At 40.4% G+C, this 12,352-nt stretch overlaps 1 protein-coding gene across 5 annotated transcripts in view; it reads right to left on the bottom strand.

The window, feature by feature from the left end:
- Positions 1-12,352, bottom strand: part of ENTREP2 (endosomal transmembrane epsin interactor 2) — a 430,698-nt gene that overhangs the window by 266,129 nt on the left and 152,217 nt on the right. For 2 of the 5 annotated variants that reach the window (XM_070496638.1, XM_070496625.1), the window contains exon 2: positions 9,939-10,019. The exons of the other annotated variants lie outside the window; for them this stretch is intronic. In XM_070496638.1, coding sequence (XP_070352739.1) covers positions 9,939-10,019 — 81 coding nt within the window. The remainder of the gene's footprint in view (positions 1-9,938; positions 10,020-12,352) is intronic. 5 annotated transcript variants of the gene reach the window in all.

Below are 12,352 nucleotides of genomic sequence, written 5' to 3'. Positions count from 1 at the left end.
GGGAAAAGAAAATCTATTCAATAAAAAGCATTGGGACAACTGGTTAGCCACTTGCAAAGAAATGAAACTTAATCTCTACCTCACTCTTTATACCAAAATAAATTCCAGAGGAATCAAAGAATAAAACATAGATTAAAACATCAACATTCTAGAAGAACTTGAGAGTATTTTTTAAAACAATCTTGAAAAGAATTCAGTGTTTTGAGGCATGACGCAGAATCAAGAGTCCTAATAGAAAAGATTGACAAATTTTAAATGCTTATGTTTTTAAAAAAAACACCCATATGTGGTAGACTGGATCTTTGGTCTCAATCCCAGGGCCTCCTCATATTAGAAGTACAAGCCCATGCCTTTGACGTGTGATGTGGAAGCCTCCCGAGAGAGTGGGTAGAGAACCCATCCTTACCTGACGTTGGGCTTGGCCACGGGATTTGTTTGGCCACACTGGGTGGAGGTGGCCACCATTCTCAATGCCTCCAGGGGCATCCCATGTTGCCACTTACCCAACATTGCATATTACCTGTCACCCTCTGCACTCCTGCTGCTGGCTGAAAGATGAACCCAGCTCAGATGGGACCCCAGAATGGACACATGGCACAGATCCAAACCCAACCAAAGCCTCCAGCTCAAAGTGGAGCCCCCGCAGGTGACCTGCAAACCCAGAGGGGAAAATAAAGTCTGGCTATTGCCAACCACTGAGTTTTGGGTTGCTTCTTTATGTCACATTATCGTGGCAAGAAACATATTTGTGGTTTAAAAAGAACAGAAAATCAAAGACCAATTACAAATGGGAAAAATACTTTCAATACATTCAATAGACAAAGGTTGACTGTCTTAATTTACAAAGAGTTCACAAATTAATAAGAAAAAGGAACCACTCAACAGAAAAAATGGCTAGGATTACAAATAGAATATCCACATTTTTAACATATTTAACATATCATAAACATATAAAGGGATGCTTAAACTTACTCTCCAATTTTTTGAAAGCAAGCCAAAATACTACAATAAATATTTTTTATCAATCAGACTGCCAACGTTTTCCTGAAGTTTGATAAAACCCAGTGGTGGCAAGGACAGAGGGGGAAAAGTTCCTTTCTAACATTACTGGTGTTGGCATAAACTGACATAGCGTTCCTTGGGGACAATTTCATAAATCTCTCAAAACAGAAAGTGCACATACCCATGCTGAATGAGTTCACTACTGGGAATTTAGCCTATGGATAAACTACCAGAGGTATAGCATGCCACTTACACAAGGATGTTTACTGTAAAAACCTGGAACTACTGGGTAAGGATAAAGGGCTAGTTAGATAAACGTTGATATTTACATACAATGTGAGTATATGCATTATGAAATTTGAAGCAGATCTGTTTATGCCGATGTGGGATGATCTCAGAGATAACTGACGAACAAGACATAGCCCAGTGTGCACAGAACAATCTCATTTGAATAAACAAAAAGAAATGGATGGATGCTGGTATGTACAAAAACGTTTCTCTCTGGAAGGATACACACAAAACCTAATGACAGGAAACTGGACTAGCGAGGAGATGAGGGGAAACTTGCTTTTAAATGTGCAGCTTTCTATAATATTAATCCTTAATCTGTGCACGTATTATGTCATGAACATTTTAAACTATGCGTGCCATTTGAACCTGTAATTCCACTTCTAAGAATTCCAGGCATTAATCAAAGTGTTATTTATAATTTTGAAAATAGGAAAAGACCTGAGTGTTCAGCAAGAGGGAACTGCTTATATTTATTGGGTCCCTGCCAATTGCTGCCATTAAATCATGTGATGGAAGAATATTTAATGCCATGTGGAAATATTCACACTACATAAAAGAAAAGGAAAAGCAAACTAGAAAATGGTTTAGAGGAGAGATAATTTCCTTACATTAAGAAAATAAATACAAATGCAAACAGACAAACACATAAAGAAACCACCAAATCCCAAAGACACCAGTGATTATCTCCGGAGAGGGGGATACTGACGTCCTCCTTGCATTACTCTATTTCCCATGTTTTATACAGAACAGAGTATACACCTTATTAAAACTCAAGCTAACAACAGCTGCTTCTGCCTTCTAAGGAGGGAGGCATATCCAGTAAGCGGGAGACAACTCCCTGATGCCCCCTTCCACAGGCGGGAGAGGAGGATGGGGTCAGACAAATCCCAACACTTACACTGTATGGCCCTTTGCCTCAGAACAGACATCAAGGGTCTCTGCAGACTTACGGCTGCAGGGCTGAGTAGGGGGCAGAGAACCAGAATCCCAGTACTGTGATGGGGGTTTAAGACCCACCGGCAAGGGAGGGAGGAGCATGGAGGCCTGGTCTTCCCAGAAAGGTGCCAGTCAGGTGGCCATCGACAATTCCATGTGGGATGCTGCTCTTTGATAGAGAGTAATAAGAATTTAAGACACATATGCAAGTTTTAAAGATGAATTCCATCCTGCATCCAAATGTATGCAAGAGCCTCCTGCCCCCTCCTCTCAACCCGACATGTGTAAGAATACACGCAGTGGGCAGGTATACTGCCCAGTTTGGAAAAGAATATTACATAAACCATTTGCAAATCATTTTGATTCTCTTCTTTTAGAAGTCTCTTCTTTGCACAACAATAAAAACAATGTATTTGCTGATACAGAACATTAATTCCATTAAAATCACATTAAGTGTAATGAAAAGCTATCGGAGTATAATTATGCAAGCAAATTCACAGACCCACACCAACTTTTAAATCCACTGGAATTAAAATAGGAAGTGAACCTGTCTGCTAGACAAATTGCTCCTTCATTTCTCAGTGATTATGAATAAAGGCCTACTGTTCTCACATTATAAACCACACACTATGTATGCAAACTCCAAAATCTAGGACTTAAAGGTGCTCCTTAAAGGTGGGTTTCCCCTGGGTTTGCCTGGGTTTTTGCCTGGGTTTTCCCAGGACCACCTAGTTCTCAGAGCCAGAGGCTGTGCTCCTGAATCCTGTGTCTTCTGAGTTAATCTTGCCCCAAAGCATACTTTCTTCTCCGAATTCCTGCCCTTGGAGCCAGTGGACTGGACCTTGAAGAGTCCCCTGAATTCCCATTCGTTCACGTGTGTCCCTCAGAGCACCCTCTGCAGTCCAGACCTGGCTACTGCGGGGCCACAGCCTGCCCTCCCTCCCTGACCCAGATGCTTAGTGCCCCGCTCTTCTGCCCTCTGCCCCCACACTAGCCCCAGCCCTCGTCAGCTGCCCAGGCCACACACAGAGGCTTGGGTGCAGAGTGAGTCTTCTGTCCTGGAACTTAGTGAGGTCCCTAGAGGATGCAGAGAGCCAGGAGGACAGGGGAGGAAGCGGGCAAGGGGACTTAATTCCTGTGAGAAGGTACTAGGAAGGCATCTCGGTCCTGACCATCCCCTGGGTATGAGCACCACCCCCACTGATGACCACCCAGTTGAAGTTACTCACATTGGGACACTGGGATTCTGCCTAGGCCCCTGGTCCTCACTCATGGCCTCTGCCCACTCATGGGTTTAGATACTTCTATGACCCCCAGAGGCTGGGGGACCTGACAACTTATGTCACACTGGGGGCATGAAGGGAACCTCCCCCTCTGACCAAGTGGCCCTGGACAGACGCAGTGACCTCCCCAAGAGCAGAACAGCTGGGGCCAGCACCCCTGTTACAGCCATCTCCATTCACCAGTCCTGTTCCCCTCTCCCTGCGTCCACTTCTTCCAGAACTCCCATGTCCATGTCAGCAGCAGTCTCCAGGAAACTCCCTTCAGCTCTCATCATCCCCCTCCTGCCTTTCCAGAACACCCTACTGCCTTGGCTGCCCCCACCTGACCCCTGCAGCCACCTCTTAGTAGGAGCTCCTTCACCTCTTTAATCTCCCCATCCCTTCTGCTCCCCACCACAGAGGATCTATCCAACCTTCAGTTTGCATCTAAACCCCTTCTCCCAGCCTCTCTTCCTTCCAGGTCCTTGTGCACACCCATAGGCCTAGTGGAAATCTGCTGGATGCCTCATCAGCAGGTCTGACTCAACATAGCTAACTGCACCATCACACCCCCATGGCCAACTGAAACATTCCCCACTGGGTCAGAGGCCACCATTCACACAAGTGTGCCTATCAAAAATCCAGTTACCCCCACTTCTCGCCCTGACCTAACCTCACTCTCAAATCCCATCCAAGGCAGGTGTATTCTACTGTCCAACTCACACTGGACCTCCAACCCTCAGCTCCTCCCTCCACCCAACACCTGGCTACCTGGCTGTCCCCTGATGCCTGAACCATGGCAACAGCTCTACAATGGGTCTCCCTGCCCCAACTCCCCTGACGAACAACTTTGCCATATTTGCTTTATCTCTTTTTCTTTGCTTAAGGTAAATTACATGCACTGTGACTTTCACCTCTAAATCTTTCAACACATATATCTAAAAAATAAGGATATTTTTCAATAAAAGCACAAAGCCATCAATAAATTTGGAAATTACTAATTATTAATAAAATATCTTAATACTATATAAAACCCAATCCTTACTCAAATTTTCCAGATTGTCCCCAAAGTAACTTCTTACAGTTGATTTGTTTCAATATCTAGTAATTAGGAATGTATAGACAGTTTTATTGCTGTTAGGCAGCTTTCAATTTTGAGTTCATTCTTTAACCTATATAACTCTAGTTTTCAGTCAAGAGTAAAAGCCATTAGTGCCATCAAGCTGATTCCAACTCCTAGCGCCCCTGCGGACAGCAGAGCAGAGCCCTGCCCAGTCTTTATGAGCCATGCCCTCACCTTCCAGCGCTGTATCAGACAACGCTCTGCTACTATTCACAGGGTTTTCATGGCCCATTTTCTGGGAAATGGGTGGCCAGGTCCTTCTTTCTAGTCTGTCTTAGTCTGGGAGCTCCACTGAAGCCTGTCCACCAGGGGTGACCCTGCTGGTACTTGAAATACCGGTGGCACAGCTTTCAGCATCGCAGCAACACGCAGCCGCCACAATGTGACAACCAATAGACAGGTGCTGTCGTTCCCTGACCAGCAAACAAACCCGGGCTGTGGTGATGAGAGCGCCGAACCTTAACCACCAGACCACCAGGGCTGGCCAGAGTAAAGAGCATCTGTTAAAGCCCCTACAAAGCAAACGAGAGTTTTAACACAATCATGCTTTCTTCCCTTCACCTTATCACATTTCTCATTCTTTGTTAATATAATCTGGAATTTTAGGCCCAAACTATATTTTTTAATATTTTTCAGTTTCTTTGGATACGAACTTTTCCCACACTTTTCAGTTTTAACCAGTTTCAGTGCCCCACATTAGTTCTTCTATCCCATGATTTCACCAGCCTGAGCAGCTGACTCTACAGTTCAAACCACTGAAGGAATGTTTCTCCCGGTGAGGTCTGATGACTCGAGGCCCCTGCATATGTGAGCTTGTCTTCATCCTCTCCGTGCCACCACGGATTTCCTGGCTGCTCCCTCGTCATCAGGCAGAAGGGCCGCTTGACCGAATGCAGGTCCTTGAGTCACACACGGTCCCCTCAACAACAGCACCTGCCTCGAGGGTGCCTTCTGGTCTTTTATTCACAGCAAAGAACTCCAACCCAAGGCCTGCCTGATTGGAGCTCTTTGGCTGAAAAGAGGTTCTCTATCTGGATGCTTGTGCAACCATAATCTTGAATTTTACATCTATCGTTTCCTTCTCTTTCTCTTTGAAACTTTTTCCACATACTTACGTTTATCTACACAATATAGTGTTTGGTTTAGCTTGTTCTAGGACGTCACAGAAACGGTATCATAGGGAGTTGTTGCGTTTTTCACGTGTGTCTCAGACAGAGAGAATCGGCTCATGCACCATGCCCATCTCTCACTCCTCGCAGGGCTGCTGTAGTGGAGGCCAACGCCCCATGAGTACTCTGAAAGCTACAGAGGACCCAGGCCAGCGGACCTCAGGCTGACAAACCTGAAATGTGCTCTGTAACTGCTCCCACGGGCTAGCCAGGACCCAGCAGGGCTACACACAGTGGTCAACTTGACAACACACCTTGTATCGACCATCCTTCCCTCCCTGGATCACTCCCTGAAGCTCACTCGTGCTCCCTGCAATACTGAAAGCTCCCCAGATTACTGCCACATGCTAGCCACAGTCTCAGCCTCTGCTTTCAGGATAATCCAGGCTCAGGGGATTCACACTTCTAATTCATCTACTATGTTGCTGCACATAGCTATAATTTATTCACTTTCACTGCAATATAATAGTCCACTTCATTAAAATAGACCATCTATTAACATCCCATTCTTCTGCTGATGAACATCTGCACTGCTTCCTATTTTTGCTATCATATACTATACTTTTATGAATATCACGGTGCACGTGGGTGAGAGTTCTGTAAGGTATATGCTTACAAGCAGAATTACTGGGTCAGAGAGTATGTGACTGTTCAACCATATAAAGGAATGTCAAGTTGCATTCCAGTGTATTTCAAAGTGGTAACACCAGTTTGGATTCCCACCAAAAATTTCCTCTCATCCATATCCTCTCAAAATTGGTATTGTCAAACTTCTTAATTTTGACCTATCAAGTAGGTGCAAACGGTATCTCTCTGTAGTCTAACTTTGCATCTCCATAAGGACTTGTACATCTTTTCACATTTTTATCGACCATACGTAAGTCCACTTGTGTGAAATGCTTGCTTAAGCATTTTGTCCATTTTTCTGTTTTGAATTTTCTTTTTCCTATTGATTTGTGGAAGCTCATTACACAAAGACATAATCAGTTATGAGCATTGCAAATATCTTCTTCTACTTGTCTTTTTATTTTCTTTATGATGTCTTTCAATAAAAAAAGTTTAATTTAAATGTAGTTATATTTTTTTCAAAGATATTTTTCAGTGTGGGAATTTTTGTGTCTTATTTAAAAAAAGTCTTCCCAAGTCTATGATGAAAAATCATTCTCTTACATTTTACATATTATTCTAAAAGTTCTAACATCTTGACCTTTAAACTACCTGAAACTGATTATCCGACATGGATAACCAACAGTTCCAGCATAATGTATAGGAGGGTCCCTCCATTCTGCTCCCGATTGGCCATGCCATCTCCACCATGTTTCACAGATCTGTTTCAGGGGTCCATGTTGTTTTACGGATCAGTTTTTCTACTCTTGTCTCTATGCTTAATTTCCATGGCTTTAAAATGAGTCTTGATACCTCGTAGCATAAATCCCCCCAACTTCTTCAGGAGTCTCTTGACTTCTACCCTATAGCTCTTTCACATAATTTTACAATTATATTGTTAGATCTCACCCTCCTCCCCAAGAGAAACAGTGTTGAGAATTTTAATGGAATAAATTGAATCTAACTTGGAAAAAAAACTGTCATCTTCCCAGTATTGAGTCTGCCTATCTCTATGAATACGGTATATCTCTCCATCTATTTAGGTCTGCTTTAATGTCTTTGAATAAAGTTTTATAACTTTCTGTATATAAGTTTTGGACATCTTTCGTTAGATGTATTTCTAGGTTCCTTATTTTTGTGCTTTGTAATGGTGCCTTTTTAAAAATTGTATTTTGTTTGTTGCTGAAGCATAAAGATACAATTGGCTTTTGGTATATTAATCTGGTGAACCACCTTGATAAACTTTTGTTATTTCTAATAGTTTGTTTATAGAAGTCTTCTTCTTGACTTTAAAGGGAATACTTATGTTTTTCTAGGAGTCTGTCCACTATATCTGAACTGTCAAACGTACAGGCTCTTATCAACTTTTTTCTCTCTCCTGAATCTGTAATTACATCCTCCTTTTCATTCATATTAGTGGTTACTTGTGCCTTCTCTTTTTTTGTTCTGGCTCATTCTTACCATGCTTGTCTATTTTGTTAAGACTTTTTTAAAGAACCACCTTTTGGCCTCGTTGATTCTCTTTATTGTAGCTTTGTTTCCTACTTCATTAATTTCTATTATTATCTTTGCTTTCTTTGAATTTATTCTTCTTTTCCTAAATGAACCTTAGCACTTCATTCATTTTCAGTCTTTCTTCTTTATAAGTGCTTCATGCTATTTTCATAATAATTTCTTCTTTGACTTATAAAAATAGGTTGTTTTAATTTCCAAATATGTTGATGACATTTACCTTTTTGTTATTGATTTCTAACAATTAAATTGTGGTCAGAGAATGTGATACCTTTGATATTCTTTGATATATATATATATATATATATATATATATATTTTTTTTTTTTTTTTGGTGAAGAAGATTGTCCCTGAGCCAACATCTGTTGCCAATCTTCCTCTTTTTGCTTGAGGAAGGTTGTCCCTGAGCTAACATCTGTGCCAGTCTTCCTCTATTTTGTATGTGGGAAGTCACCACAGCATGACTTGATGAGAGGTGTGTAGGTCTGAGCCTGGGATCTGAACCTGTGAATCCTGGGCCACCAAAGTGGAGCACACAAACTTAACCACTCCACCACCAGGCCAGCCCCTGAAATTTTTTGATACTTGCTTTATGGACTACTACATAATCAATTAAAAAAATATTCCATGATTGTTTGAGAATTGTTAAGCTGCAGAATTTGATATATGTCAATTATATCAACCTTGTTAATCATGTTCTTCAAATTATTACGTTGTTTTTAATTTCTGTCTGATGGATCTACCAATAATTGACACGTGTTGAAATTTTCCCCCTTGATGCAGAAGGGTCAATTTCTCTCTCCAGCTGACACATCTTTCTTTATACACTTTGTAGTTATTTTATTAAAGTACATAAACATAGAATTGTATCTGCCAGGTGTGTGTAATGACCCTCTCCCTAACAATCCTTTTTAACTTAAAGTCTATTTTGTCTGAAATTAAAATAGCTCTTCCAACATTCTTCTGGTTAATATCAGCCTAGCTTACCTCTTACAACCTTTACTTTCAACCTTTCCACTTCTATGTGTTTAAGATGTGTCTCTAGAAGGCATGCAACTGGGTTTTGTTTTTCAATCTGATCTGGCATCTATGTCTTTTAACAGGTAAGTTTACTCCACTCACATTTAGTGAGATCACTAAAATATCTGAATTTATTTCTTTTTATTTTTTATATTCTTTATCATACTTTTCCTGTATTTTTTATCTTCTCTCTTGCCTTTTAATTTTTGATTGAAATTTTTTATTTCATTTTTTCTTTCTACCAATTGAGAATTTAGTCTCTTTATTGTCTTTTAGTGATTTCACCCTGAAATTTTATCACTCATATGTATTAACATGGTCTAAAATTAAACAACCACCATTTCCTCCAGTTTCTAAAAGCCACGTCTTCCTCCAGATTATTGAGGATACCAATTTCCTAAAATTCCCATCCGGATACTCCACTACATGTTTTGTGTCTTCTAGATGCTGCTCCCTTTTCCTTCTTCGGCAATATATTTCACAGACCACTTTGTTTGATTTTTTTCTCTTTACTTATTTATTAATAAGATGAAAGGTGAATGAACTCGTTATGACTACACTGACCTTGGTCCTGCTTTTTGTTTACTTGTTTGGCAGTTATATCCCCTTCCTGGGTCTGTTATTTCAATATAGGTTTATGTTCATAGCTCTCAGTCAATTCAGAATTTCTCAAAGGCATTTATCTGGTATAGAAGATAATTTTTCAGATGATCTCTCTCTCCTACCCCACTGTCTGTTTCTCTGGATACTTGATCCAAAGCACTAAAATATCCAAAATACAATGTAACCAGGGTTCACGGATCACAACCCCTACATACAGTACTTTGCTCACGAACCATCTCTTCCCTTCTTACTACCAAACTTTGTCATAGCCTTTAAAACTTTGCCTAGACTTTCTAAAACGATGATGGCCCAGGGAAATCTGGAAGGGTGGATGGATGGAGAGCACTTGGTTAGCTTCAGGCTCTAGAGTAGAACTGAGGGACAATTCTCACCATAGAGTCTTTCAATAATTACCTCATTGAGCGTCAACGGTGAGGCGCACATTGTCTCCCTTCTTACAGACAAAGAAAACAAGTGTCCGAGATGTGAACCAACCTGTTCGAGGAAACAGATCTAGTAAACTGTAAAGTCAACACTGAGAAGCCTAAGTAGTTGCATGAAAGAGTCAACACTGCCAAGCCGCAAAGCATACCATAGAAATAATTCCACACTGAAGAAACATGGTTTTTAGTCTCCAGGCCTACATGCAATAATCAGTAAAAAAAGAAACTTTCATGTGGGTAAAATATGTAAGTAGTCTATATTATCTTGCAAATATAATTCATGGCTATTTTCCATATAAATCATCTCAAATCAAGATTTGATTTCCTCTAATAGCTCTAGTTTGAAAAGAATAGTTACGAACAGGAGTGAAAAGACACATGCATTCACTGCATCTTTAATTGCATTTTCTGCAAAACTCTGCAGTTCTATTTTTAATATTTGATTATGCCATCAAAAGAGCTATATTCCACAAAAGCAATTACGTTTTGCTCAGCAAAATATCAGAATGGAATAATATGTGGCATACTAACAACTGTAAGAATAGCAGCAATTTAGAACATTTTAGAATAATGATTGGGATAATTTATTCAAAATTTACAGCAAACACATTTTAAAGACATTCTATCTACTGTGAAGTTTAAGTTATGCACTACACAAACTAAAAATGCACAGGGAGCCCAGTATTTTATCAAAACATTAATAACAGCACTCCAAAAACCTAAGCTTTTATCAAACACTTCCTACTCACCAGCTCTCTCCATGTATAAAAGCAGCACTTAACATAACACGTTTTCCTTTTCTTTAAGAGCTTTGTCCAAATGTCTATCAAGGAGTGATGTGGAATCGTTCAGCTAACACAAGAAAGGCAAACAGGTGACAACCCCCTCCCATGGCCAAGGGAGACAATGATCATCTATCACAGCACCACCCAGCCAGTGCAGATTCGGCTCTAGAGTCCTCCCTGACATAGTACTCCAGGCACCACTACTTAGACTTTGCATTGGTATGTTGCATCACACCTACATGAATAGGCTAGGGCAGTTAGGGGGATGCAATTATGCTTGATTTATGCTTCTGAAAGGCAGTTCATGGCTGTACAGGTCCTTCCACTTCCAGGCAGGATGCAGTAGTTAGCAGCACATCAGTGTTCTCATCAAGAACAACTGGAAAAGCTGGATAGAATACGGAAAGCCATTCTTTGAAAGCAGCTGAGAGCAATGAAATTCAGAGCAGCTGAAACGAGGAGCGAACCTGCTTGCTAGAGAAGAGCTAACCTCTGCAGCTTCTTTTATCCTAGAGAAGTTGGCCAATTTGGGGCACAATTAGGAGCCTGAGAACCCTAGCATGGCTTTAGGTGGAGACTTGGGGTCCAAGCAAAGGGTTGGCTTTCCCCTCGGGATATTTTTCAAATTCTGAGGGTAAACTACATAAATGTTAACAGAAAGCCACTGAAAGGCAGAGTGAAGACAAACATTATAATTCGGAAACCCCAGGGAAAGGACTGTGAAGAATACAAAAGACTCTCATTTGAAAACTCTAAAAGGTAAACACAAACAAGAATAAGTCTGCAGCTCACTCAGGCTGCAAATCGGCTCTGAGTCAGCAGTCTCTGGCTGGATTAACGTGATGGCCACCAGAAAATCCAGATGATGAAGTTAGCTGACTGACTTCAAAACAATTATGTTCAAGAAAACAGAAAAAGATGAACAAAATACATGAAAAGAAGAATGTCACCAGAAACTTAATCTTTACAAGTAATCAAAAAGAAAAAATGGAGAACTAAAAAACAATATCCAAATTAATAACTTAATAGAGTTTAACAGCAATTAGACATGAGCAAACTAGAAGACAGGTAATTAAAACAAATACCCAAACTAAAGCATAAAAGAGAAAAAGAATCAAAAAGAGTATTAGAGAGATGTAGGACACAATGAAAAGGCCTAATGTGTTCAAGTCTCAGAAAGAGAGAAAGAGAATAGGGTAGAAGAGATTATGGCTGAGAGTTTTCCATAACAAATAAAATATCAGACCACAAATTATTCAAGCCAGCCTGCAAAGACAAGCTGGCTAATTACAAAAAAAACCAGAGAGGAAAAACTAAAGAAAAGGGAAAATCTTAAAAGCAGTAAAGGAGTGGAATTGGACACACACACACACATTACTTTCAAAGAAGGAACAAAAAGAATGAAAGTCAATTTCTGACAGAAATGATGGAAACCACCTGGAAAGTCCTGAAAAAAAATAACTGCCAATCTAGAATTCTATAACCAAGAAAACATCCTTCCAAAACTGAAGGTGAAATAAAGACTTTTTCAGACAATCAAAGCAGAATTTGTCACCATCAAATCTGCACTAAGAAAAGCTAAAGGAAAATGATCTAGAGG

Source organism: Equus asinus, chromosome 2 (assembly GCF_041296235.1).
Source record: "Equus asinus isolate D_3611 breed Donkey chromosome 2, EquAss-T2T_v2, whole genome shotgun sequence".
Classification (NCBI taxonomy): Eukaryota; Metazoa; Chordata; class Mammalia; order Perissodactyla; family Equidae; genus Equus; species Equus asinus.
Note: the sequence above shows the minus strand (reverse complement) of the source record. Positions and strands in the feature narration are given on the sequence as shown.